The 26,826-nt window shown below is 54.0% G+C and overlaps 10 protein-coding genes across 10 annotated transcripts; 5 read left to right on the top strand and 5 right to left on the bottom strand.

Moving 5' to 3' along the window:
* Positions 1-263: 263 nt before the first annotated feature.
* Positions 264-1,015, top strand: SETTUDRAFT_162030 (uncharacterized protein). The gene is made up of 4 exons (XM_008022365.1): positions 264-288; positions 342-489; positions 543-854; positions 902-1,015. Exons 2-4 carry the CDS (start codon positions 343-345, stop codon positions 926-928), a joined length of 486 nt encoding a protein of 161 aa, XP_008020556.1. The 5' UTR covers positions 264-288; position 342; the 3' UTR covers positions 929-1,015.
* A 137-nt stretch (positions 1,016-1,152) lies between these two features.
* SETTUDRAFT_112899 (uncharacterized protein) lies at positions 1,153-5,342 on the bottom strand. The gene is made up of 4 exons (XM_008022364.1): positions 3,066-5,342; positions 2,438-3,019; positions 1,582-2,391; positions 1,153-1,525 (listed from the first exon to the last, which is right to left on the bottom strand). Exons 1-4 carry the CDS (start codon positions 5,322-5,324, stop codon positions 1,436-1,438), a joined length of 3,741 nt encoding a protein of 1,246 aa, XP_008020555.1. The 5' UTR covers positions 5,325-5,342; the 3' UTR covers positions 1,153-1,435.
* Positions 5,343-5,681: 339 nt separating this feature from the next.
* On the top strand, positions 5,682-6,092 carry SETTUDRAFT_17948 (uncharacterized protein; the record flags this gene model as incomplete). The annotated part of the gene is made up of 1 exon (XM_008021831.1): positions 5,682-6,092. One exon carries the CDS (start codon positions 5,682-5,684, stop codon positions 6,090-6,092), a length of 411 nt encoding a protein of 136 aa, XP_008020022.1.
* A 771-nt stretch (positions 6,093-6,863) lies between these two features.
* Positions 6,864-7,584, top strand: SETTUDRAFT_162028 (uncharacterized protein). Its single transcript, XM_008022363.1, has one exon. It carries the CDS (start codon positions 6,974-6,976, stop codon positions 7,361-7,363), a length of 390 nt encoding a protein of 129 aa, XP_008020554.1. The 5' UTR covers positions 6,864-6,973; the 3' UTR covers positions 7,364-7,584.
* Positions 7,585-7,766: 182 nt separating this feature from the next.
* Positions 7,767-9,053, top strand: SETTUDRAFT_17946 (uncharacterized protein; the record flags this gene model as incomplete). The annotated part of the gene is made up of 2 exons (XM_008021830.1): positions 7,767-7,910; positions 8,061-9,053. The coding sequence occupies 2 exons, from the start codon at positions 7,767-7,769 to the stop codon at positions 9,051-9,053; spliced, it is 1,137 nt and encodes a 378-aa protein (XP_008020021.1).
* A 203-nt stretch (positions 9,054-9,256) lies between these two features.
* SETTUDRAFT_17945 (uncharacterized protein) lies at positions 9,257-11,047 on the bottom strand (the record flags this gene model as incomplete). The annotated part of the gene is made up of 1 exon (XM_008021829.1): positions 9,257-11,047. One exon carries the CDS (start codon positions 11,045-11,047, stop codon positions 9,257-9,259), a length of 1,791 nt encoding a protein of 596 aa, XP_008020020.1.
* A 489-nt stretch (positions 11,048-11,536) lies between these two features.
* On the top strand, positions 11,537-13,165 carry SETTUDRAFT_40400 (uncharacterized protein; the record flags this gene model as incomplete). The annotated part of the gene is made up of 1 exon (XM_008022074.1): positions 11,537-13,165. The coding sequence occupies one exon, from the start codon at positions 11,537-11,539 to the stop codon at positions 13,163-13,165; it is 1,629 nt and encodes a 542-aa protein (XP_008020265.1).
* Positions 13,166-14,323: 1,158 nt separating this feature from the next.
* On the bottom strand, positions 14,324-15,358 carry SETTUDRAFT_86125 (uncharacterized protein; the record flags this gene model as incomplete). The annotated part of the gene is made up of 3 exons (XM_008022254.1): positions 14,324-14,873; positions 14,924-15,125; positions 15,199-15,358. The coding sequence occupies 3 exons, from the start codon at positions 15,356-15,358 to the stop codon at positions 14,324-14,326; spliced, it is 912 nt and encodes a 303-aa protein (XP_008020445.1).
* Positions 15,359-20,347: 4,989 nt separating this feature from the next.
* Positions 20,348-21,516, bottom strand: SETTUDRAFT_17942 (uncharacterized protein; the record flags this gene model as incomplete). The annotated part of the gene is made up of 2 exons (XM_008021828.1): positions 20,348-21,259; positions 21,322-21,516. The coding sequence occupies 2 exons, from the start codon at positions 21,514-21,516 to the stop codon at positions 20,348-20,350; spliced, it is 1,107 nt and encodes a 368-aa protein (XP_008020019.1).
* Positions 21,517-23,250: 1,734 nt separating this feature from the next.
* Positions 23,251-25,000, bottom strand: SETTUDRAFT_17941 (uncharacterized protein; the record flags this gene model as incomplete). Its single annotated transcript, XM_008021827.1, has 3 exons — positions 23,251-24,541; positions 24,588-24,842; positions 24,897-25,000. The coding sequence occupies 3 exons, from the start codon at positions 24,998-25,000 to the stop codon at positions 23,251-23,253; spliced, it is 1,650 nt and encodes a 549-aa protein (XP_008020018.1).
* Positions 25,001-26,826: the final 1,826 nt, after the last annotated feature.

The raw sequence follows: 26,826 nt of genomic DNA, 5'->3' as shown, positions 1-26,826 counted from the left end.
AGAAGTGGGACGGTAGACATTTACCGCGTCTGCAATTGCCTCTTGGCCAGCTGTGTCTGGCTGGCCTCTCGCGTCGACGCCGCCATAAGCCAGGCAGCGCCTTGGGGGTGGTGGTGGTGGCAGTGGTGGCAGTGGTGGCAGTGGTGGTGTGGTGGGCGTCCGTCTACGCAGAGCAGCCCGGCCCACGTTGCCCGCCAAGCCCAACTGGGGTTCCGCAACTGAGCTCATCGCGAACGACACACCAATACTGCCACCCGTCGAACAACCCCCCGCATTTGCGCCGCCCACGTACGAGCACACCCCAGGCAACCCCCCTCGAGCGTATACTCACAGCCCTTCAGCATGTTTTCCAGGCGCATTGTAGCGGCCCGCCCGCTGGCTCGAGCCATTGTCCCCTCCGCCGCACGCCCACGCCCGCCATTCACCCAGGTCCGGACCGCCCTGACGGACGCCGAGAAGGCCGCCGTCGAGCTGGCTGACCCGAACCAAGTACGCGTCTGAATGCTGGACCCAGCCGGGGGACCCAATGCTGATGGCAACAGAACGGCGGCTACATCAACCCACCCGCCGAGAAGCGAGGAAACCGCGACCCCTACGGCGACTGGTGGGACAAGCAGGACCGCCGCAACTATGGCGAGCCCTGCCACGAGGACCATGACATTCTCGGTGCGCTGGCGCTGTACGACTACAATCACTTTACTCCCCAATGGGGCTTCGTTCTCCTGGGCACTTTCGTTGCCTCGGTCGTAGGCCTTTGCGCAGCCGTCAAGTCCGTCTACCCGGACAAGATCAGTGTTCCCAAGACCTACCCAGATGGTCTCGAGGCCGAACTGGGAGGCAAGGGCGCCATGTTGGTAAGTTGCATGTTGCGAATAGTGACATATGGCTAACGACGTCACAGGCAAGGAAGCCCGGTGAGACTTGGTAGATTACCGCATGTGGGGTCAAGTCATGTGTATATACCAGTTCAATCAAGCTCTCTTTTCATTTTGGACATGCCCGTTGTCCTTGTCGCTTCCGACCTTCCACTTTATCAACACTTGTGCCAGACTGCACTATAGTCTTGACCACCATGAACCAACAGTCTTGCCATGAACACATGCATGTCATTCATATACTTCGCTAACAAAAACCGTAACCAACCAACGCCGTGTTCCCTATAGAGAGTCGTGATTAAATAAGATATACCATACTAACGTCTTCCATCTCCTTTCCACAAAACACCTCAAATGAAGACGCCAAATACCCTGTTTGCATCCCCTTAGCTGCTGACAGAAAAACAAAGCCAGCCATGGAAGGATATAGAAGAAATAATGCCGAAGAGGTATCAGACGGAAAACGCTGTCGAACCAAACGCCAGCTAGCCCAGCCCAGCCCAGCCCCAGATCCCCATAAACATGCCGAGTCGATATAGCCTCCCCTCCCCTTTGCCCATTTACCGACGCGGGGGGCCCATGCGGCCACCACCCGCGTTGAGGCTCTGACGCACAATTGCCTCTGCTGCTTGGGCAGCGGCGAGACGTTCCTAGATTCACTCGTCAGATACATGGCAGCAAACCAGCGAGAAACGTCACAACATACCTTTTGCCTACTGCGGTCTTTCAGATACCTCTCCGCTTCTGGTCTCATTCTCAGAATCCTGAGTATCATGTCGTCGTTTGGCTCAGCCTGAGCTTCCTTTCTCTTTTCTTCCTTGGCCTTCTTCATGGTCCCCAGGTTACGCGACAGCATGATGGTTTTGTGTTTTCGAGTCGGCATGCCTGCAAAGCCTGCAGCGCCGCCAAATTGGTGGCCCATGGCGGGTGGGGCAGACATGCGGTTCATGCGCTGGGCTTGCTCTTGCTGTCGCTTTGCGCTGGCTGCAGCCATGGATTCAGATGTGCGGATGAGGTCTTCGGTAGCCTCGAAATAGAAAAAGTTGAGGTTCTGCAGCTCGTGGTACTTGGGCGACTTGAGAACGTCCATCGGCACACCCTCGACGTTGCCGTCTTCATCGACTGCATGGAAGAAATCAAACAGCATCTTGAGCCACTTGAAGACAATGTCCAACTCTTGTTGGGTTAGCGGGCGCTGTTGCGAGAGCTTGTCCGAAAGTGGCGGCACGAGCAACGACTCTATTGTTGATAGCGCTTCTTTCCATAATCGTGTCATGACCATGATCATGGCCGCATCTGTCAGAGTCTGCTTCATAATGGCAAAGTTTTCGTCAAAGTAGACGAACAGAGGACCCAGAGCTTGTGCAATCTCTTGCTGTGTAGGGCCTTGGATAACCGATATGGGTCGTGCAGCTCGGAAATTGCCCAAGTAGTTTGTCACCTTGGAGGCAACGCCCTTGTTGAGTAGAGCATCAAGCGACCGGCGAGAAAGCTTGTAGCCAATGAATGACGAGAGCTTTCATGGTTAGTCTGGGCCGTCCGAGCTGATGTGGGCGTCTTACCTTGTCTGTGATCTTCCGTGTCATGTCCCGCTCAGTCCTCTTAAGTGTTCTGAACGCTTTGCCAAAGTAAAACTGGATATCATCTCGCTCGCCCTCCATGCTCACACGTAGTAGCAAGCGGCCTTGAGTGTCCAGGTCGAGCCAGTACTCGCGGGGCATATAGTCTCTGAAATGCGATGGGTCAAGCTTGAGCGACGTTCGGCCAACGCAGTCGTGGTCGCCCATGGCATCCCAGTCCCATATCGTCGCGACAACATTAAGGGGGCCGTTTGTGGTGATGTCAACGGTCTCTTCCCAACGAGGGTTCAAGTTGCGGTAGATGACTCGTGTCTTTGCCAGGCGCTTCTGATACTCATCACCAAGCACTACGTATGGATCACTGAGGCCATTCATGTCGCATGCTTTCAAGTCTTCGGCTTCAATTATCTTGATGGTGAAGACAAAATTGTTGTTGCGAAGGCGCTGGTTCTGGGGTGGAGCGTTCTTCTGGATCACCTCGGCGCAAGCATCGACGCCAATCTCGCGTTCGAGTTTGTCTAGCTGCTGCATCGCATATTCAATGTTGTTGAGTTTGACGAGAGACTGTCTCAATCAGTATGGATCCTGCGCGTCTAGGCTGGCAACTCACCTCGGCATAGAACTGGAAGGGCTCAATCTTCTCCTTTTGGCTGTAGAAATCCTTGACAGTCGACAGCCATTTTTCTTGTCTGGTCTGGTTAGCAGCAGCTTCCTGCTCAGGCGTCAGACGGTCCATCTCTCGGGCAAACTTTTGTTCCACGAGCTCGCAATACCTTGCGAGGGCAGAGCCGATTGACTTGGAAAGAGCTGTCATGAACTTGGCATAATGGACATCATTGTCCCAATTCAGAGCTACGATTTGTTCGATGCTCTGATTGAAGGACCGGAAAATATCAACAACCGAAACGCTATGTCTCTCATCGTCCATGGGAATGGGGTTCTGCGACTGAATCTGGAATGGATCTGCCTTGAAGGCGTTTTCGACCCAGCCAACCAGGTTCTCGTCTGTCATTTGTATCCATCTCCATACAAAATCCTGCAGCTGATCTTCGATGTTGAAAGCAAAATTCTGGCCCGGCAAGGCGTCGCTGTGAATGCGGCGGATCTCGACAAGCTCCTTGTACAGGTCAAATCCATCCTGAATCGGCACTTCCTCTCCTTTGCTCTGAGCAACATCCATGATCCGGGCGACCAAATCTCGCGCATCGGCGGCATATGAAGGGAATATCTTCTCGACAAGACACATCATCGGACTGGCGCCCATGACTTCCGGGTTCTTGCGATAGCGCTTCTGTATCCGCTCGCACAACTTGACAACAGCACGACCAAGCTCAATGACGTGGAAAAATTCCCACTCTTCCTTGGTGTCCGGAATGTGTTTTGTGAGAAGCTCATGATAGACGTCACCAGCCTTCTCCCGTAGACCTTGGCGCAATTGCTCGGTAAATTTATCCATTTCCTCTTCTGTACCGGGAAAGGTGGGGTCGTCATAAATGTGGTTTTCCAGGACGTACATGACAGGACCAAGTGGAGGTGGTTTGGACTCGTACACATGCATCATGAGCTCATACAGCTCACGTAACAGGCAGTCATGCAATGAACTCAAAATCTGCTGGTTAAGCGCATAGTCGTGAATTGTCCACTTGGAGCGGTCAAACAAAGATTCCTGCACTGGAATGTAGCTCAGTCGATTTGATTTCTTGTCTGCTGGCGGCGGCTCCTTGACGTAGATGAAGGCTGCGTCGAGGGTATCCAGGTCGATCTCCTGATTGACGTACTTGTCGCGTATAACATCCATGAACAAGACAAGGCGGGAAAACTGAGGTATCCTCCATCTGAGGGCTATCTCATTCAAGAGCTCAGCAGATTGTTTTGACAGAAGCTTGACAGACGGGTTTTCGGCAGTGGCTTCAGTTGGTTCGAGCTCCGCATCCGACAAGTCATACTTCAACGCTTCAGTCAGTATTGCACGGTAAGTACCACGTGTATCGGCAGGGATAAAGGTATACGAGGAGTCATCATCTGAGTCATTGCTGATGTTGAGCCCACTCATGTCTACAGGCTGGTCAATCACATATGACGACCCGCTCTCCGAAGACGCGGACCCCTGCCTCGAGGGGTCTGAGTAGCCTGCGTCCACAGCCATCTTTGGCTTGAATTGCGGCACGGCGCCACCAGGCGAGCTCTTTGCGAGTTCAGGGCTGGACTGGATAATGGCCAATATCATCTGCGAGAGGTCTGGAATCTCTTGGTTCTTCCATGACTCGTATGCCTCCTCGGTATCGAAGTCATCTGCGTTGAGCGTCTTCTTTGTCATAAGGCTGAGATGGGCCTGGTATGTCTTGAGATCTTGCAGGGCAGCCTTCTCGGTCCACACCGACTTGTATCGGTTGATGTCGGCCTGCACATCGGAATAGCCAATGGCGAAGATGCGCGACACGACCAGGACAAGCGGCATGTCCTTGACCTCGTAGCTCCGGGGAACTTCGACTTCAATGGTTGTGCCGCCCTGGCCGCCGTTGCGCTGGTTCTCTGCCGCCAAATCCTGATCGTGTAGCAGAAGCTTCTTCTCCATGGTGGCGAGCCTTTGCGTGAGTTCCGGTCGGTCCTTGGCCCAGTCGTGGTCCCTGAGGCAGGAGCTGACGAGGCGGAGGAAGAGGGCAACATGGCGGTCCACCATGAGCTTCCAGCTGTCGTCGGTCGGTGCCTTCCCCTTTGACAGCTCTTTTGTGGCATTGGAGTAGAAGATCAGCAGCAGGTCCTCGACCCGGCGGTCCTTTTCCATGTTCTTGCGGAACGAGGGGTCCTTGAAGGCATTCAAGAAAACGGCAAAGGTGCGCTTGACCGTGGCGTCCTGGTACTCGGGCATGCGCTCCTGGCCCACGAGCGAGAGAGAGCGAGAGAGCGAGAGCGCCCGCGAACAACGACGCCGACGACTGCAGAGGCAAAGGGACACGACAGCCGGCGTGAAAGGAGAAGGAAACAATCGCCCTGTCGCCCTTCGCCCTCGCCGCCCCCCCCCCACTACCTGGAACAGCCTGCCCATCTATCCCTCACTCCACTGGGCCGCCATCATCGCCGCCGCCGCCCAAGTACACGCTCACCACCACCCACCACCACCCACCACCGCTGTTGCTGCGCCCGCCACTGCGGCCGTGACATGCCCCTGGCCACGGCCACGCCTCCTCGTCGACGCCATTGAACCCGCTCGCCCGCCCGCCCAGCCATGGACGGCCACCGTAGCAGCAACCGTCGCATAAACAGCCTGCAGACACGAGAGCGCCTGCGGAGCAACAGCTCGGCCACGGCCCGTGGGAAGCGCCCCGTCTCCTCGCAAGATGCCTACCTCTATGCCCTGCGCGTGGCATTCCTCTCGTACCTGCTGCAGCCCCGGCAGAAGCGAGTGCAGCATGTCCCCGCCGCCCCCAAGCACATCCAGCGCTCGTCGACGTCCATCAACGACCTGATGAAGGACTTTTCGCTCATCCGAGACTCCAAGAGCACCCGTTTCCCCCGCGACTTCATGGCCGCCCTCGACAAACGCATCACAAAGCTCCTCTCTCGCTCTCCTTCAGGCGCCCGGGACGTGAGGTCTGAGAGGATCGACGGCGTCTCTGGGCGACGGGGTTGCTGGTAGTGGTGGCGCGGCGGAAGCTCCACCGCAGTGCGTCACACGCTCTGGCTGTGCAGGGAGCAGGGAGCAGGGAGCAGGGAGCAGGCGGCCTCAGATTCGCTCGTGGGCGCTCACGTCGGGGTTGAAACAAAGCTTTAATGAAGTGCGAGCTGCTCGCCTGGGCTCGCCGTCTCGCATGGCCGGCCAGCACGGCCAGGTGGTTTTGCACACTCGGCCTTGTTCTGTGGGCTCCGCGCCTTTTCACCGCCGTCTTGCCAGGCACGTATATGCGCGCGGTGGCTAGCCACGTACAGCGCCCGCTGTCACCCCACGCGCATATCGATAGCCTCTCGACCGCGCGCTGAGGCGTCTAGAGACAGGCTCTCTCTTTCTCTCGCGCTCGCCGTCGCCATCTTACTCGCTTTCCGCCGACATAGCCCCATAGACGAGATTCGCTTCATTTCGCCGGCGCGCCTCTGCGCCTGGTTGATTGCATCCACATCCCTCTAAGCTCGGTACGCGCCGGCCAATTCACATGAAAGGCCCCGACTCTGGCAGCCTTCACAGCGGCAACGTCAAACACCAGCTCACCAGCCGCGAGGTTTATAGTATAGCCTCGCGTGGGCGTGTGCGCATCCGGGCCCTTCGCTACTACTACTCCTCCTCCTACGCCTGTGCCTGGGACCGAACGAGCATGTCACTCGGGCCTCACACTTACTTTCCCCCATAGCCTACGCAGCCGCTGCGCTCAGCGCTCCGACACCCAAGAACCATAGCCCCGCCATTTTCCACATAGCGCACGCCACCAATCCCGGATATTGGCTTCATCCTGTCGCGATAGTCCATCCGAACGGGCACCACTCCTCCGCCCGTCCCACGACGAATTGGCCTGCCCGCGCGCCGCCATGCCAGCATCTCAAAGCCCCACCAACGCCGCCGACCGGCCTCGCCTTACCGAAGCCCAAAAGAAGGAGAACCACATCCGCTCCGAGCAGAAGCGACGCGAAGCAATCAGGGAAGGCTTCGACCGACTCGCCTCCATCGTACCGGGGCTCGAAGGGCAGGGCCGCAGCGAGGCTGTAGTGCTGGGCGGCGCAATAAAGCTCATGCGCGAGAAGATCCTCGAGCGGCAGCAACTCATACAAGATGCAAAAGCAAAGGGCATCGACACAACCGGTTGGGAGCTGGACAAGGAGACAATGGAGGCGTGCGCAAGGCAGCTGGAGAGGACCCTGGCTGAAGACCGCCAAACCGGCAACGGCGATGAGAATGGGACTGAATTGAACAAGGATTAAAAACACGCACGCTTCAGATCACATCAGACACCAGTCGCTGATATTGCGCTATTGTGTGCAAAGGCCTGGGTTTCTTTACATCGCACACATGGAGCGAATACCACGGGGGGGGAACGCCTTGTACTTTGAGTTGGCAAAGTAACTAATAACCGTTCCTCCACATTCAACGTAGTTTATCCAGTCGAACGAGGACGGCTGCATATAACCAAGCTGTTCTCAACATGATCCTCCACCTCAACATTCACCCGCGCACGGACCATCGTCTTATCGATAAACCCAAAATTATCTTTCACATGCTTCTCGCGCCCCGCCAATTCGTCATCCTGGCCCAGCGTGCGTGCCATCTTTCTGCTACTAACCCAATTCGACTATACGAGCATCTTGTTCCCAGTACTCACCCACAATGGCGTTTAGTTTCGGCTTCTCGGGCGACGACATAGAAGAGGATCCCAACGATGTGCAAGAGCACGAGGGTCAACAGCAGACGGCGGCGGAAAGCAACATGCCGCCGCCGCTTCCAGCCAAAGCACATGACATACAGGAAATGGTAGGTATACATTTCATCGTTATGCAGAAGCCCATGTGTTCAATATCTGTTAATGTCAAGTATCCATTCACTGCTTTGTCTATTCCCTTTTGAAAATCGCCTATCGACTTGGCTATAAACTGCATCACTCAACGCACTAACCACACGCAGCTCTCGACGCTCCCCGACAAAATCTCCTTCTCAACCCTAACCCTCACCTCGCCCAAAGGCTTCACGGCACGGCTCCCCCGCCGCGAACTCTTCGACGCCCGGCTGCAGCTCATGGCCGAAGACGACGGCACCGAGGCGCACCCTCTCACCGGCCTGTCCACCAGCGACCTCGAGCAAAACATCTACGAGGGCGGCTACAAAACCTGGGAATGCAGCCTCGATCTCGTGCGGTTCCTGCTGGACCGCGGCCCGCGAAAAGACCTCGACGACCTCATGCGCGTGGACCACGTGATCGAAATGGGATGCGGCAGTGCGCTGCCCTCGCTGCTGCTGTTCATGTACGCGCTGCGGAACCAGCTCTCCATGTATTTCACGCTTACCGATTACAACGAGGATGTGCTGAGGCTGGTCACGCTGCCGAATCTGCTGCTCGCGTGGACAGCGACGCTGGACGACGAGCAGAGCCGCACGCTTTTTCCAGACGGAAACCCGCTTGCAGGTCTGGCGTCCACCTTGGGATCTGAGAGTGCGGCTGAGCCGAGTACGGGCAAGAGTGAAGAAGAAAAGAAAGAAGGAGAAGAAGACCATGAGGATTTATACATTACTCCCGCCCTTCTTCAGGCTTTCTCTTCCGCCCTCGCTGCAACGGGTATATCGCTTACTCTGATTTCGGGCTCGTGGGCCCCAACAGATGCGTTGTTGCCGCTGGTTCCGTCGGTCCCTGAGCTCAATACGTTTATCCTTGGCTCGGAAACCATATACAGTCCAGCATCCCTGACGGCGTTTGCCGACGCCATTGTAGCGCTCATGGGGCGCGTCAAGACGGGCAAGACGGTGGTAGCTGCGAAGCGTGTGTATTTTGGCGTTGGCGGCAGTGTCGACGGATTCAGGGAGGAGTGTAGTCGGAGAGGCTGTGTAGCGAGTGAGGTGGAGTTTGAGGGGCTGGGCGAGGGCGGTGTGAGGAGGTGTTTGGTTGAGGTGCAGATGTACTAGGTGTGTTGTTGTGAACGACATGACCATTTTGAAGCTACACAGGAAGATAAGGTCAAGTGGGTATCTATGAATGTGCTATCAAGAGAGGAGGAGTCCAACTATGAAAAAAAAGACATGAAACACACAAACGCCATACAACCGTCCCTTTCGTATCATGCCCACACCTCTACTCCATCACAGAAAATCGCTTGGATCCAGTGCTTCTACTGACGTCTCACAGTCACAGCAGGCCCCGGTAACTCCCTCCTCCCATCACCCTCGTCATGTCCCCGCATAAGCCTCCTATGCGTATCGCCTTCTGCCCTCAGCTGCTCTCCACGGCTAACCTGCAGTCTCTCGACACCCTTGCCGATGGTATCGATATGAACCTCTATCGGGACTCCACTCTTGAACCCCAGCATCTCGGGCGCCGCCACGCCTTCACGCAGGTTCTCCAGCCCCGCCTGAATCTCCTGGAGCTTGAGCAGTGTTTCTGAGACGTGGACGACGGCTCTCTGGCGGTAGCCGCTGATGTTGGAGAGGAGGGTGAGAGATCGCTTGTTTGCCGTGACGTCGCCGCGGTTGCCACCGAGTTTTGTCCACAGCGAGGATAAGAGTTCTTCTTGGGAGCGCGTGATGGTCTGGTCGTCGTTGGTGGCAATGTCGAAGATTGTCGTGAGGCGCTCCTCGAGGTTGTTGAGGACCAGGAGAAGCGCGTGCGCCGTTTCAATCAGCCGCGTGATCTCGTCTTTGTTCTTGCTGACGTGGAGTACGTATTGATCAAAGATGCGCTCTTGGAGCGTCGGCGGCGGCGCGATGAATGCGCTCGTGATGTGGCTGAAGATTTTGCTAATGGCACCCACCGACGCTTCTTGCTCAGAGATGCCAGTAAGCACATTCATGGTCCACGTATTGGTCGCAATGACGCGGTCCATAGCTGCGCCTATGCGGCTGTTGTAGCGGGACAAATCCACAGAAGCCTCATTTGCGGTCTGGACAAAGTACTCAAACTCATTTTCCAACGCTTTTCGACTTGGCAGCCGGGAGTGCTTGACCAGAATGCGCAGGTCGCGAATCGCAAGCTCAGAGTTCTTGATTGTAGATGGCAGCGCCGACGTGTCTTTGGATGCATCGAGAATGTCTTCGAATTTGCTCTGGACATTGACGAGCTCCTCGAAATCGGCTTCGTGTGCCGCGAATAAGTCGCCAGTAGCACAGGCAGGGATCAAGTAGGAAGAGCCTGGGAGCGCGCACACTGGACCTAATACAGCATTTGAAACCGTGAAGCGAAGCATACCGGATGCCAACTGGATTCCAAATACCAAGATACCAACACCCATGACCACGCCTAGAAAGGGCTTGACAAAATGGCGAATGGCGTACGAGAAGATGTCCATGAAGTGGGCAAAGAGCGGAGCGCCTACGTTTTCCCAGAAGAGGTTGACATAGTGCCATGGGCTGACTTCTTCCTGGCTTTGTCTGGATGACCCGTGGTCATCGAGTGACCCGTGTATGGAGGATCTTGCAGACGTACGACGTGAGTTGGACGACCGGTTCTGTGCCGTATTCCTGGCTCGATTGCGTGGCTGTGACTTGGACATGGGTGATCCATCGTACCCGCTTGCATTTTCCATAGACGGCATGATAAAGGCTGGTCCCGACGCGTCTGGCTTGGGCGTTCGGGGATCCCGTTTGTACGGTCTCGGCGTGACTGAGTCGGATCCTCTTTTCTGAGGCTGATTCACTCTTATCTGACTGGCCTGCTTTCTGCTCGGTGTGCTGTGTTGTTGGGCAGTGGGAGTCGGCTGTCTGAGATGATCGCGCTTGGGTCTGGGGGTAACAATGGATGCTGGGTCTGGCTGTTGCGCGACTTCTCTGTCTGACTCTTCTAATTCCACCTCACTGCCTGTGTCGCTCCCGGTGAAGATAGAGCCGCCTTCGTCGTCAGATGTAAACTCGGCGTCACTCCAGCTACTTCCTAGGCTGCGATCTAGCCGTCTGGAACGCGCGCTCATGTCCTGCGGTAACGGGATTGGTGTGAAGGGCGCGATGCAGCAACGATGGAGTAGGATGGCACTAGGAAAATGCAGAGTAGGTTTAATTGCAAGAACAAGGCGAGTAGGGTCACAGTGACGATTTCACTATCACTGGAGTGTGTGTAACGGTGGAGGCTGGGCAGAACAAAGTCGCCACTGTCTAAGGTGTGACGTGGTGCGGGGCCAATTAGACTTCTGGCACAAGTTGCGTGCCACGCTTGGATACGCTGCGGAGAAGACCAGGCTCTTTGACTATCAGCATGCGGTCGAAGCAACATTCATAGCGCATTACCTGCGATATCAGTCTACGCGTGGGGAGATGGTGTTGACACCCTGACGCGTCAACGTCATCGCCCGTGTTTTGGGGGGGGCGAGGCGGGGAGGGGGGGCAGGCCCCGCCAAGCCGGCTAGCGTTCAAAGCGCATCCTGAACTTCACGCCAATATATCCCAAGGGCCCACGACTTCCCATGCCGCCATTGCGCCAGCTTTCACGCGCGCTGCAAGCCGCCAGGCGGCCCCAATTACAACCCCGAGTATGGCATCAACAGGGACGACTGCTCGCTCGGAGCTGCTCGTGCTCAGCCCCTCAGCAATTCCAGCATACAGTCACGGTTTCATCTGAAGACGCCACCAGCGCGCGACTCGATCCAACCCCAACCAGCCCTCCTACGCCTCCTCTAGACCATCGAACGCTCGCGCAAACGCATAATCTCTTCATCACTTCGCCGTACAGTCCTGGTTCGCCGCTCATTCTGCCCAATGGCGCCTATGTGTTCCAGAAGTTGCAGGCCTTCCTCCGCGCGCAATACCCACAGTTCGGCTTTCACGAGGTCATCACGCCCATAATATACAAAAAATCGCTGTGGGAAAAGTCTGGGCACTGGGAGAACTATGCCGAAGATATGTTTAGCGTACAGGGGCGGGGCGCCACTTCTCAAATACCAGAAGCCGAGGGCGGCGAGGATGGCGAGTTTGGACTCAAGCCCATGAACTGCCCAGGCCACTGCTTGCTATTTCGAGACGAGATCAGGAGCTACAGAGACCTCCCAGTCAGGCTTGCCGATTTCAGTGCCCTGCATAGGAATGAGATCTCAGGCGCATTAACAGGGTTGACGAGGGTCCGGCGTTTCCACCAGGACGATGCACACATTTTCTGTCGCCCAGACCAAATCCTGGCAGAAATTGAGCAAACGCTCAAGTTTGTAGGCATGGTGTACAATACGTTTGGCTTGGGTCCATACAAGTTGCTTTTGTCTACCCGACCAAAGGACAGCTTCATTGGCACCATTGAGGAATGGGATCGCGCCGAGGAACAGCTGACAACTGCGCTGAACAATATCGGTAGCGAGTGGTCTATCAATCAGGGCGACGGAGCATTTTACGGCCCAAAAATTGACATCATCTTGAAAGATTCAAATGGCAAAGAACACCAAACGGCTACCATCCAACTCGATTTTCAGTTACCACAGCGCTTCAACCTCCAATACCAGGCATCGCCCGAGGAGTTGGAGGCAGGCTCCCAGACATCCATGGATACAGGCCTTGATTCAGCACTACGTCGTCCTGTCATTATCCACCGTGCTATATACGGATCAATTGAGCGCTTCATGGCTCTGCTCATTGAACATTATGCCGGAAAATATCCCTTTTGGCTTTCCCCCCGCCCAGCCATTGTGTTATCATTGAATTCAGACCCCAAGGTTCTGGAGCATGTTTCGCACATCCAGTCGGTACTATCGGGCTTGAAGCCACAGGACGCTTTAGAAGCGTCATCATCATCATCCCCAAAGCCTCTACCTCTGTCGACTATCCACCTTCCTGTTGATATCGACACAAATGACCGTTCACTTGGAAAAAAGATTGCCGAAGCAAGAAGAAAAAAGTACAACCATATCATCGTTGTTGGCGGTCGTGAAGTGGACAGCAACAGTCTGAACTTGCAGCTAGTTAACCAGCCCCAAGAGGACGTTACATTTGAAGTTTTGGAAAAGAAACTGGAGAGACAGCTCACCGACCAAGAGCGCTCCAAGGGCGTGAACGTGCCATTAGACGTCGCCAGGAAATACTTTGAACAGCTGGCCAACTCCTTTCTTTAATTCACCATTTTTCGTCTCTGCCGTATGTCGCAAGCATCCATGAAGTGTCGCGTATTCTCCGCGTCGGGTTCGGTCTTTCTATCGTGTACCATCCCCGTTTGTGCAACCTAAACTCCTGAATCAACACGATATTTTGTACCAGAAGGCCAATGGTCATCAGTCATCGCAGGAGGGATTTACGGCTCGCTTTGCAAGATTGGGGTTTTCGTTGGGTTTTGGACAATGTATTAATAACATATTAGAGGTCATGGCTGATGACTCACCAGGAGCCCAGCGACCACATGGACCCAGATATTCGCGCCTTACTAGTCCTCGCGTCCGATACGGTACAGTAAGATATCTTGTCAATTGCAAAGGCAGTGGGCGCTTTTAGCCCCCAAATGTCTTCACATTTCAAGACTGACGAGTAGTGAGCAATCGGTGCGACTTGATGTGTATGTGCTGAAAGAAGACCGGCGTGTTGCGATATCGTTTCCAGCAGCACCTCGTTATAAGTGCATGAAAATCTCCCACCGAATCTATTACTGCCCCCTGGACATTCTCCTTTCGTTCAATCTATCCATTCCACAACCTTAAGATCGCATCTTGGAGCGCCAAGATCTCCTATCTGCACTGGGCCCGATTTTGTTCGATGCTCATCTCGATTTTGAAAGTCGACAACAATCAATTTCCATCTCTTCGGTGCAGGAAATTGCACTGAGACAATGCCTCGATTGCAATGCTGGGTAGGAACAGTGCCAAAAAAAAGGCATGAATCGGTGCCACGGCTGCTCGCGAGCCACCACGAAGAAGCCGACGACACATAGTGATCTGATCTGCACGTATACAGCCAATAGGACACTGTTGGAAAATCCGACTAAAGTTACGAAGTCCTTTGCAGCTTTGGTGCATTCAAGGAACCTTGAGTGGTGAGGCACCAATCGCCACGCCACCCACAGGTGCTAATATCTCCCCATATAGGCCGCTAGAACTTGGGAGGCTCCTACCAGAGTTCTCAGTACCAGTGCAAGATGCAGGGATGGCAAGTGGATAAGTCGCAATCGAAGGGCGAGAAGGTGAGCGCTCTTGCACGGCTTGGCGCATTGTCAACCACTGCGTAACAACCATTCCAATGATCACTACAAGAGTATTTAGCGGAAGAACAACAAAAACACCGAGTTACTGACCATCGCTTAAACACAGCAACATGCAGGCTTGGCCAACCTTGCTCCAATCATGTGTCAGGAAAATGACGTTGTTGAACAAAGTACAACCAAGCATGATGGTCGAGCCCACAATGTTGCGCAGCACCATAGCCTGCAATTCGCTCAGGTTGAAGCCCCATATAATCTTGCGCACTCTTTTCACCCACGACTTGGGTCCCCTGGTCGGAGCGTCGGTCGTCTTACTCAGGGTACTCGTCATACTTGGCATTTCAGGCAATGGTGAAGATACCGCTGGTCGAAGCTGCCATACAAAGATCCCTGTTAGGATCAGGCTGATGAATGTATCAACTGTTATAATGGCAATCGCACTGTCGTGTTTAGGTCCGATCCGGCAACGGCCATCTTGGGCGGAGATTTCGGCCATGGGGTCGGTGTATTGCCAGCTTGCTATTGCTATAAATCCACATGTTGTCAAGAGCACTCCGATGACATATATGGGATCACGTCGGCGATCTAGAAATGAGGCTCGCACTATGTGAACACGCTCGAACAAGAAGAGATATCTGTCAATGTAAGCAGGTACATCCCTGGTTCGAAGTTGCGGAAAACTGACAGAGTCATCTTCGTCAAGCCATACGAGGCCAGGCAGATTCGTATTGCGACAAAGCATTGCCTTTTCGTTTCCAAGCCGAGGCCAGCCGCTAGTACAGCCACAATAAACAGAAAAGCCGTACAAAAAAAGCCTTGGACGAATACGAGAATGTCTGAGCCGCGAGTCTTTGATCTTTGGCCAGCTAGGCGGCCGGCGCGGTAGCCTAGATACCATTAGCAAAAACTCGACCACGCGAACATCGCAATGATTCACGACTCAGCATGCATTGCACTCACCTAGGGACAACGCAAGTAGAAATGCCAATACAATACATATCAACACTACGGCTAGGCGCTCCAACGGACGATCCTCATTAGCAGTATAGCCTTCTGTACGGCGGGCATTTATTAGCTTCAGAGAAACCGGACGTGCAGCCACCGTATCAGCCAGTTGCATGAGAATCAAGATCGAGAGTTGTGAGAGATGCATGGCTGCCGTCGGGCATGACTTTGCGGTTATGGATGCTTTTGGAAACACATCTGTGTCTGCTTGAGCAGCTTGTAGGTAATAGCGGCTACCAGACAATAAAAACGTTGAACCGGCGCAGTATGAACCAGAGTGTTGGAAGGCTAGCGCGTGATGTGACCCGTCACCGCTAGGCGTAACTCTAACCCCCCCTGAAAGCGTTGCTGGAGATGGCTCCGTAGCGAGTGTAGCGGCCCTAGAGCAAGCATCCCACGCGCTCTATGAAGACACCAGTGCGCTACGGGTTACCTAGTAAACTACACACGACACTGAGCGTCAGACTGTCAAGATCGTCAGCAGGGTTCTGACCGCCACTACGTTCAGTACTGATTCATGCATCCAACCACGCCCTCTTCTCTATCTCAACTCTCCACAATAAGCTCTCTGTAAGTACACAGAGCCAGTTGTCCGTGCAACGCGCTCGGACTTTGCAGCCCATAGGGCCTGAATTAAACCATGTTATTACCCGTCGGAGGATTGGTACCTATGAGCGTCACGAGGCTACGTCAAACGAGGACATTGATCCTAGGACCACCCCCGCCCCCCAGATATCTACAAGGCAACTTACGCGATTCACGCACCCCCGCTATTCGGGGGAACCACCAGTTCTTCACCTGTTAGTACGCATCGTCACCGTGATCGGCATTGTCGTTCTCCTGTCAAACTAGTTGCTCCGCACCTTGCAACACATATTCCATGGAAAACAGGATATGTGCATGGTTGTGACGGTGGCACCGGGCATGTGTTCATTCGCAATCCACACCACATACGTGAGCCCCCCTTCGGGCCGATATGGTGATTTGAGATGATCGAAGCTAACGCTGGAACACGCTTGTCAAAGTATGTATACGATGACTCTCAATGGCTCAGCCTCAAGATCTTCTCCCTGACATGGACAGGCTCTTGAAATTGGATTCATAACGCGCCTTGGCTGGTCTGCTGGCTTTGTTTGCGAAGTTCTTGTTCAAAGAGGTAGGGTAATCATCCAGTGCTGACGCGACTTATTTTCGTTCAGAGTATGAATTCTGGAGAGCATGTTGTGGCTCAATTAACAAAAGGGATGGATTAAAGTGTTGGGAGGGTGTAAGGAACATGCGGTCTACTCTCTTGTATCTCAACCGCCAGTCCATCCTGCGCCGGATGAGAAACGGATTGCCACTGCTAAGACATGCGTGTCCTTGGCTTGGGTGAAATCATCTTGCGGCCAAGCACTCATACCTATCAACGCATTCCTATCTATATGCCGGTAGATGTAAGAAACGCCCAACAACAACATGCGCAGCCACTACCTCATACCAGCCAAGCCGTAAGATATCAGCTCGAGGAGCAAACCTAATCCCGCAGCTATACCGATACTGTGCTGCAGAAATCAGCAGTGTCGTGTTACCGCCCACTAAAGCTCGTCATAATTCAGTGATACCCTGGGCTTCCAAGACCCTGCGTCGCATGGCCAAACTCTAATTTGCCATGTCCTTGTACCTCGATCTCGGAGCCAGAGCGGGACCGCACGACATAGCTTACCGCGGCTGCTTTTTCCTCACTAGCATTACCCGGAATCCATGGGTCGGGGTTTCCCCCTCAGTCAGGTCTTCTCCCCACACGTAGCCGCTGTCGTGACGGATCTTCATTCAGCCATTGTGTCAGAACCACTGGTTCGACACCCTTGATCCACGTGGCTGTAAAGTGTATACTCGTCACTTGTGTCGATCAGCGCTTCGTCCTCCATCTCCAAAACCATGTTTCCCGCTATTGTCGGAAATCTAGGGAGCGCCGGCCCGGTCGTGGAGAGCGACGGATGACAGACGTTCGGCGTCACTTTTCGGAACTGTGAGACGCACCGTTATCTGTAAGAACGGTCAAATTTACTTTTTCTGCTCAGCGGACTAGGACAGGCCTGCGAGCGGTGGACTTGTACATGTGGGAGTCGCAAGCTCCTTGCTCAATCCCAAGGTCCTCGGTGGTTCTGTTGATTGCTCCATCGTCGTGGCTACCCGAGGCTAGAACGACGCATGCTATCCGAGGATGGGAGCCGCAGCGCGAGAAGAGCCGCTCTATGGGAAGTGGTTTAAAGTCGTTGGATGACAGCATTGCGGATTCAATACATGTGCTTCGCGTGCTCTGAGAAGAAGTCTGGGATTTCCAAATCAAAGAAACCAGGGTAGTCAATCCATGTGACATGTTCAGTTAGCAATGAGATGACAAACGAAGTCCCTGATTTACATTCTGTGGGATATCAAGGCAGGAGTGGCGTACATACAAGCCCAATCTTTTTTCCAGTGTCGTTAGAAGAGATCGTGAGCAATGACAATGAAGCTCATCTGGCATGTAGTTGCGATATTGTGTACCTGAATGTCTTACTATGCCAGATTCTGTAGCCCATGCAAAGCTCTCTTAGACTACTCACTAGTCTGACGCGTGCCATAGACCCACATGTCTACGGTATCCCGTTTCACGGTCCGCAATATGTGCCCCACAGATTGGTAAAGTTTCTAACGAAAGACTTTTTGTTTACGCGACGTATACTATTAGAGTTTTGAAGGTATCCAGCAGGTACCTGATGAGGGTTCAATCCAATCGCCAGCCACGATGTAGATACGGTGGTCTCCATCTCAACAAGGAAAACAGCGCTGTGGAAGGAACCTAGTTCCTACACGAGAGGCACGACGGGCATATCAAGCGGGGAATCGAGTCGAATCGAGTGTCTCAATTTCCTCTCCACACGCCATCACGTCACTGTCCAGTTCACTCACGAACAGAGTAAATAACGACAACCCACCACCCCCTCTTCCCCCTCTTAATTTACCCCCCCTCCCAAGCCCATCACGCCCGCATGCACGTCAGAGAGATCGACTACAACCCCCATGTCCCAACCGCCCAACCTGCATACGCCACGCCGCCAAACCGCATCATCTACCCAGTCCCCTGGCTCCTATAATCTCACCATCCCAGGTCGAAAAATAATCCCAGTTTGCAACCCCCCCCCCTTCCCAACATATCTCTCACAACCCTGTAGACCCTGCGTCACGGCTACTTGCTTGCCTCGCCTCGCCGCGTGGCGTCCGCGTGGCGTATGTCGCGCGAGCGGATGGTGTAGGGAAAGATGCAGGAGTCCTCTATTTTATCGGCTGGAAAGTCCAGGTTGGTCCCTGTATTGCTGAGGGGAATGTAGGCCAAGTATGACGTGATGTCGGTTTGTCGCGTTGCTGTACGAGTGTAGAATTCCTGGCTACCGTACTTCTGCTGGTTTTTTTTTTCTATTTTTTGCTAGATATGGTGGAGACATACATGAGAGGGTTATACACGAGGCGGCATTTATGGGATATGAAGGTGGAATAGAAATCCAAGTGCATGTGTGAGGATTCTCTTTTGGTAAAAATTGGCACAAGAAGTGTGTTTGTACACATAAGTTTGGTCTGGAGAGTTGTTTCCTTACATACACACACACGCACATGTCACAATTGGCCCGAATCGCAATTGTTCCAAATGTAGCCTTGAACACATTCGGCTTTTCAATCGCAGTATATCCTGACGCTTGTGGTAGGAAATATTGGTGTACTTACTACTGTACGTATTGTAAAATTCGTTTTACGTAATATTTCTCACTTCTGGGCTCTGGCATACCTTCCTCGAGCGTGTTACGGTGACATCACCAGCCAGGATAACACGTCAGGCACACCCAGGAACTGAGTGCTAAATGGGGTCAGAACGGCGATTGGATACTATGTAAATTATGCGGCTTCGTGGACAATCACTGCTCCTTTTGGGAATTTAGACAGATGGCAACTGAGACTAGGGCTGGCTTTGTTCACAGATTGGGGTAGTAAGCTGGGGTTTGTGGCTGGTATAGTAGGAAAAAAACGGCATGTGGAGCGAGACGTAACGTCATGGTGAGATTGGACGGCTCGAGAAGAGGGGGTATAGATTGGTCTGAGAATCAGCGATGATGTACTGTGCGGATGTAAGACAAGTGCTTGGGCCAGATACAATCACTTCGCTACATCACTTCACTTCTCACAAATCTTACCTGTTAGATACATCGTCTTACTCAAATATAGGGATTTTCTGGGACATATGGACAACAGGCAGCCTTTCCATTCCCCGAATGTAATCTATCTCGGTTAAAAATGCTTCAATGTGTTTATTGGTGAATCAGGCGGGTGATAGGGCCCCGTTCAACTTCATCCATGTATTTTTCTTTCCAAAGTAATGTTGATTTCGATTCGCGTGAGACGGTAGAATTATAGAATGGGTGCGGAGTGGCCAGTGGTAATGTGAGTGAGATGGGTGAATTGGTGGATTAGATACGGGGATTAAGAAGAAGATTGTGCATGTGGAGGGATGGTATGCTGTGTTTATACAAAAAGGGTTTAGTGCTCGTATGGCAATGGAGATAGGTATATATTGGATTTAACGTTGCTGCGTATCATTTGAATAGGCGTGTAAATGAATGGACTCGGTGAGCGCAGTGAGAACCTCGCCTGTGTGTATGTATGAATTTGATAATACACATAAAAAACATGGAATTGGGTACATGCGTACAGGGCACATGTATAATACGTACAAGGAAAGCCAGAAAGCTGTACAATAGGGCAAGGAATATAGATGCACCAGCTCTTTCTCCTCTGGAATTCTGATGCAGGACTTGAGTGGTGATATGTATGGACTACATGTACTCCTTGATCATCTGATTCATTTTGTTTCATTTGATATGATTTCATTCATAGAATCCGCCATCTAGCCTTATTACTAGATAACAACAACAACAACCCAGAAAAAGAAGTCACAAGTACGCCTTGAGGGAAACAAAAACAAACAAACATGCACAATCATAGTAGTGCCTCCGGTATCATCATCATAGTATAGTCATCATCATCGTCGTCGTCGTCAACGCCACAACACTCCGTCTTCCATAATACGCATCTAATCCAAACTCTGAATCTGCACCTTGATACAGCCCGTCTTCGGATCCGCAGCCGTCTTAAACGCCTCGACGGCATCCTCGAGCTTGAAGCGATGAGTAACGAGTTTCTTGAGATCAATGACGCCGCTCTTGTACAGGCGGATGGCCTTGGGCCAGGTGTTGCAGTAGCGGTACTGGAACTGGAGATCTACTTCGCGGGTGCTGAGGCGCATAAAGGGGATTGTGATTTGGTTTTTGCCAACGCCAATGACAAAGACTTTGCCGCCGAACTTGACGGTTTGGATGGCGCCGTTGATGGAGCTTTCGACGCCCGTGCATTCCATGGCGTGCGAGGGCTCGACGCCGTCCGTCAGCTTGAGGATGGCGGCCTGGAAGTCTTCGGGGGAGTGGCTGAATTCCACCTTGTGTGTGAGCACGCCGGGGACGAGCTCCTTGGCGAAGTTGAGACGTCCTTGGTCAATGTCGGTGATGACGAGGGGGGTTGCGCCTGCGGCTTGACAGCAGAGGAGCGTGACGAGACCGATGGGGCCTGCGCCGCAGACAATGACGGGGTCGCCGAGACGCACATTTGCGCGGTCCATGCCGGCGAGGGCTACGCTGAGGGGCTCGAGCATGGCGCCGTCTTCGAAGGACATGCTGTCGGGGAGCTTGTGGCACCACATGGCTGGGTGCTTGAGGTAGCGGCGCAGCAGACCGGTGACGGGGGGCGTCGAGAGGAAGAGCACGCGCTCGCAGCCATTGTAGCGGCCGGTAAGACAGGGCTCGCATTCGCCGCAGATGATGTTGGGTTCGATGGCTACGCGGTCGCCGGGCTTGAGGTGCGTGACGGACGGATGGCACGCCATGACAGTGCCGGCGGATTCATGGCCAAGCACATGCGTGTCTTCGACAATCATGGGACCAATGCAGCCCTTTGCTCAAGTCAGTTCTCTTTTCCCATTGACACACGCTTCACTCGTGGAAAAAAACATACAGCATGCCAGAAGTGAATGTCACTGCCGCAGATTCCCGTGCTCTTGACGTTCAACAGAACCTCACCAGGCTTCAAATCTCCGCCTCTCTGCACCTCTTCCAGGCTGGGCTCTGCCTCTGCAACCCAGAGATCGTGTGCGGGGTTGGTGTAAACACCAATGTTGGCCTTTGTGGCCTGGACCTCAGTGGCACTCATCGTTTCTCGCCGGCGGTGGTGTGTTGGGCTTTGAAAGACGACGTGGCACTAAAGTTGTAGGAGATTGACAACGAGAGATAAAAAATAATGTAGAGAGGAAGGGAGAGGGGAGGAGGAAGGGAAGAGAAAAGAGAAAGAGAGAAGAAGAGCAAAAGACAGACAAAAGGCCGTAGTAAACAACAGATCAGCCGCGTGTCAAAGCCCGTCTGTTTCGGCGTCAAATTTACCCTTTTGCCCCGCTTCTCTACAATTGGTGCGGTGCGGGGCAGACAGCTCCATGGTTGTATGTCAGTAATACCAGTCAAATTCCCAGAGTCCCACCGTCAAGTCCACACACCCACCCCACAGCGCAGACCGCGGTTGAATGCCATAACTTCCATGAATGGGAGGCCGACAAAGTCCGCAACAAAAAACGCCCTCGCCTGCTCGGAGCTACGAGTCAGCACCGCTCTGGACTGGCGGAGCGGTCCTGCAAGGGCGCGGCGTCGACCTAGCCTGTATATGGCAACGCACCCTACGGCACCCTCGTCCTCGCCATGACAAAGACAGATGTCACGATGTTCCGGGCGTGGTGTTGAGTGGGGGGATGTTGCTTCGGAGCGGAGTCTCGGTCTAGAGCCGAGTGTGCACGGCGGGTTGCCGACTTGACTGATCTAGACGCATGGGCTGGCCTGGAAACAAGAGCATTCGAATGCATCAGCGCCACATCGTGTGGGCGCCGGTTTTTTTCCTCCCAAGTTCTTTGTTGTGATGGTTTTTGCAGATCTCGTCGACGATCGCGACGGCGTGGTTGATCGTCGTCGTGTGCCGTGCAGCCTTGCACAAAGCCTCGATGCGAGACGCCGTCAGTATGTAAGTACAGCCATGTTTCTGCGACTCACCACGCCGTGTTCCTGGCCTACAAAAATGCAGCAACGATAGCCTGTGGAATTCGCTGCACCGCACGCACATGATACGGGGACGGGCGGTCCGCACCGAGACGCCCGCTGCGCCGCACTCTGGATGACTTGCTTGCAATGCCCGAGCGACTCTGGTGGCTTGTGTCGAGAGGCTGGAAATAAGCAGAGAGCAGACGGAATGGCGCGCGCGTACAATCATGGCTGAAATGGGCGACTCGAGATGTTGCTGCCTCTTGGCGCGCCCGTGTACTTACCTGCACCTCGCCAGCAAACCGGACGTCGGTGGCGTCAGAGTCCGGCCTTAACATGGCTGATATGGCCTGAGTGGCTGAGGCAGAATCGAAATTCTTCAGGAGGTGAGTGCAGGGAGTCTCGTCATGCACCGTTTCGGATCCTGGACACACCGAGGCCTGGCGACTAGTGAGATATACCCAACGGTCCCAGTATGCTCGACATGACTAGAAATCATTGTGGGCCGATCATCAGTCGACTTTCCCAAGTCGTATGATGATTAGTAGAGCAGGTTGCCTCAGTATTACAGTCCGTTCCATACCTCCATGTTGCTATCAACCTTGGCGGAATCCTTCAACTGTACATGACAATTCGACATACCAACAATCACGCCAGCGTCACCAAAGATGCAAGCATACCATAGAAAATTTGCGTAAATTGTATCAGTACATGTGACATGGAAAAAAATGGGTGCACCCGTGGGTCGCTACCTCCAAAAGGCTAATCATAACACACAACCTGAAATAATCAATACAGCTAATCCGCTTCTTCGTCGCAAAAAACATGGCATGCTTAAACATGTGCAATAATATACTAGGCACATCTAGAAATGCTCCTTCCAGAACTTAAAGTTGACTTCTGTGCAAGCCGCCTGCTTGCACGCATTCTTGATGTCTCTCGCAGCCACGTTGGGTCCGCAGAAGTAGACTCCGATTTCGGTACGGAGCGTGCTCTCGAGACCGTTCATGTATGTGCGGTCCAGGATACCGTCGCGCATGCCGCAGAACAAGCGCTGGAAGTCGGGACGACCAAAGTTGGTACGAGACTTGAGTTCTGTCAGAGGGTCCTTGTCGGTGCCAACCGAGTTGAGCACAATGTTCTGCGCCGTGTTGACATCCATTCTTTGTGTGAGGTATGTGTGAATCCGCAAAAACTGGTCGCCGTCCGATCCGCCAAGAGACTGCGCCTCGAGAGACGAGAGTAGCGTCTGGAACCACTCAAACGAAGAGGTGTCCTTGCAAACCCAGATAAATTCGACACGGCGGAGACGCTTGGGTGGGTTGGGGCTCAAACGGAGGTGGTAGATGGACTTGAGAATCGAGGCCCAGGGCGTGACACCAATACCAGTACCAATAAGGACAGCAACCTCGTTCTCAAACACGTCTTCAGCAGGAGCTCCGTAGGGTCCATCGATACGGAGAGCGGGCATCTTTTGGCCGTGCTGCAGAGCAATTTCGTACATTCCCATGGGGTCTAGCTCGTCGTACAGCTTAGACTGCGATTGACCGGCACCAAGGGCATCGGCGAGGGCCCGGGTAAAGTCACCAACCTGGCGAACGTGGACCGAAATATACGGGTCGTTGGGGCACGAGGTAATGGTAAATGGATGCCACTGGTAGTAGCTAACTTCGGGGCAGTTGAGGAACAGCCATTGTCCGGGCTTGTACTTCATGCTGGGCTTGGTGAACTGAATCTCGACAGCGTCGTACGGGTGGCGGACAACCTTGACAATCTTGGTCTCGCGCCTGCAGCGAATCTCTCGGTAGAGGCGGTCAAAGAGGTATAGACCGCCACCGACCAGCTCCCATCGCCAACCTTCGTAACCAATGCAGTGGGTCCAGAAGTTGTCGTGATCAAGCGGCGAAAAGGGTTGAGCAGTGTCGCGGACGAAACAGCCAGTCGCGTGTGTGTACATGCCGAGCAGGAACGGGATGAAGAGGTGGTGCGTGTACCAGAATGTCTCGAATGATTGTTGGCGGATCCTGTGATGGGCTGTCGTGTACATTAGAAGCATGCAAAGCAGCATAATGTGTCCTGTAATGCCACCAGCCTGAGCATAGTGGATATCGAGCGCGAGCTCAGGTCGCACTTGGGTGACTTCGACATTGAAGAAGCTATCCAGGTCAGCTCATGTGTTGATTGACGCAGCGCGTCACTCACTTGACATAATGCGCTGCTACGTGCAGAATGGTGAAGTAGACCATGGCGTAGGCGACTTGTCGGTGGAACCAGATGGACTCATCAAGCGGCAAGACGCGCACCTTGGGTCGCAGCCATCGGAGAATATTTCTGCACATGGGCATAATGATCACCATGGTATCAACTGAAAGGACTAAACCCGCACCTCGCGACACCCACACGGAGAATTGCAGAGCATTCAGTGCAGCCAGACGCGAGTCGCCAGCCTGCTTATACCTGGGAGTGTGTTAGTGGCCATGTTGAATCGTTTGGACAAGGCGTGTTTCGCACCATCCATAGCCAAATAGGGCAAAGTGAAAGGCATAGAAGAAGAAGTTGAAGGCAAGTTTGGATGGCGCAAACCACCGCGACCAGGAAACTTCTCCTCCTCCCATGGTAAGAGGTGTATCGAGCGCAACGTGTTTGCTACGTGGGGCTGAGCGTGCGGAGGGGGTGGGGGCCGTTCAACGGTGATTAGGAAAAGGATTAAAAAAAAAAGAGTATACGCGTAGTATAAGCGAACCTCAACCAGAAAAGCAAAAACGATCCAGTCGAAGTTCGACCCGGCCAGCCAGATACGAAGTAAAGAAAAGAATGTCGGCGTCCAGGGACGGGCGGTAGTGGTGTGGAGGTTTGGAGGGAGCGGAGGTAGAGGACGACCCAAGATGGCCTGGGGACCAAGGGTATTAGAATGTCAAGCTTTGGAACGAGCCAAGCTCCGTCGCGCAGATCAACTGCGACTCGTCAACAGCCGCGCAGGAATGGGTAGAGCGGCACGCTGTGTGCTGAAACTGACAGGGCCGGTTCGGGTGCGGATGTGGCTCAGACCGATGCCCTGGTCGATATTGGCGATACCAGGCGGGACAAGACTGATGACTGATGAAGTAACCAGGCAGGGCAGCGATGCAAAGCAATCGAGGGCGCGCCAAACCGCAATGAGCCTCAGTTGCGGACCGTACAAATGGAGCGTGGTGGAGGGGTTCACGGCTATGCGCGAGCAACTAGTGTGTGAAGAGCGTCTCAGACCTGAAGCGCCAGGCACAGAACCATGTTTTCGTGGATTTTTGGGAGAGTGAGAGAGAAGGTCGGACCCTGGGTATGGGCTAGGTCGGTCGGTCGGTCGGGGGTAAATGCACAACAACGTGTAGACTGGGTGCGTGGCGAGGCTTGCACTGTTTCGCAGGCGCAGACTTTGGAAGAGAAGGTGAACCACGCGGCAGGCACTAGGTAGCGAGTTTTTGTGCCAAGTTGCAAACGCCAAACGTCAAGCTCGATGTCGATACGATGGATGGGCCTGAGGCGTCGCGGTAGAGTTTGGAAGGCTCTTTCTCGGTGGAGCGTTGATTTGCGAATGGGCTGGGGATTTGGTGATTTGGCGAGGGGTGGTGTAATTGACAGGCGAGGGCGTGGTGAAACGATGCGCGTAGGAAGGCGTGTCGTGGGTGTAATAGGAGCAGAACAGGCTAGGGGATCTGGATGGATCGGGCAAAGCAGATGTTCGCTACGTCAACGTCGTCATGGGCAAATGAGCCAGGATGTAAATCACGGGGTTTTGACAATGGACAGTCGGTGGGGGGGGGAAGAGTGTTTGAGGTGATGGCATTACTCCGAAGTGGCGGCAGCTGTTCCCCCAGACTATTAGGGCCGCCGTGCAGCGCGACGAGAGGAAGCGGCGGATGCGAGAGAAAAGCCTGTGGCCACGGTGCGAGGTCGAGCTCGTCGTGGCTTTGAAATCCGAGGCGCCGGGTGACTGTTGAGCGCGACTTCTGGGTTGTGGTTGGTAGCCATGGATATCGGGCGGAGCCTCGGCGGCGAGGGGGCGGCCAATGGGGCGTGGTGTGCAAGCGCTCAGGTACTCCCCCACCGTGAGCCTAGCTGTAGGAGCACCCAGACGCCGTCGCTATGTCTGTCCTATGGCGGGCGTCCATGGGCCCGGCGAGCGAGCATGCTGAGCCGCTTGGCGCTGCAGTCGCACGCTAGGCGGGTGAAGGGCGGCGCTCACGTGGTCGCCGCCGCCGGAGTCGTCGTCGCCGGCGGCGAGGTGATGGTGGTGCCAGTGGGTGCCGGGGGCGAGGGATGCGAATTCTCCGTGCAGCCAAGGCGCGATGCGGCACGGCGATGTTCGCAGGGCAGCGGATGCCTCAGTGTCGGTTTCTGTTCAGTGCCTCAGGAGCCCACGCGGCAAACAAGGCGCATGACGCTGCATGCAAGGCGACATGCA

The sequence above is a fragment of the Exserohilum turcica genome (genome assembly GCF_000359705.1).
Source record: "Exserohilum turcica Et28A unplaced genomic scaffold SETTUscaffold_1, whole genome shotgun sequence".
NCBI classification, from domain to species: Eukaryota; Fungi; Ascomycota; class Dothideomycetes; order Pleosporales; family Pleosporaceae; genus Exserohilum; species Exserohilum turcicum.
This window is presented reverse-complemented; position numbering and strand designations above follow the sequence as displayed.

Coding starts and splice junctions, on each gene's coding strand:
- SETTUDRAFT_162030 (XM_008022365.1), top strand. CDS start 343: ATGTTTTCCAGGCGCATTGTAGCGGCCCGCCCGCTGGCTCGAGCCATT. Junction 490..542: donor AGCTGGCTGACCCGAACCAA/GTACGCGTCTGA, acceptor TGATGGCAACAG/AACGGCGGCTACATCAACCC. Junction 855..901: donor GAGGCAAGGGCGCCATGTTG/GTAAGTTGCATG, acceptor ACGACGTCACAG/GCAAGGAAGCCCGGTGAGAC.
- SETTUDRAFT_162028 (XM_008022363.1), top strand. CDS start 6,974: ATGCCAGCATCTCAAAGCCCCACCAACGCCGCCGACCGGCCTCGCCTT.
- SETTUDRAFT_112899 (XM_008022364.1), bottom strand. CDS start 5,324: ATGCCCGAGTACCAGGACGCCACGGTCAAGCGCACCTTTGCCGTTTTC. Junction 3,020..3,065: donor CCTTCCAGTTCTATGCCGAG/GTGAGTTGCCAG, acceptor TGATTGAGACAG/TCTCTCGTCAAACTCAACAA. Junction 1,526..1,581: donor AAGACCGCAGTAGGCAAAAG/GTATGTTGTGAC, acceptor GAGTGAATCTAG/GAACGTCTCGCCGCTGCCCA.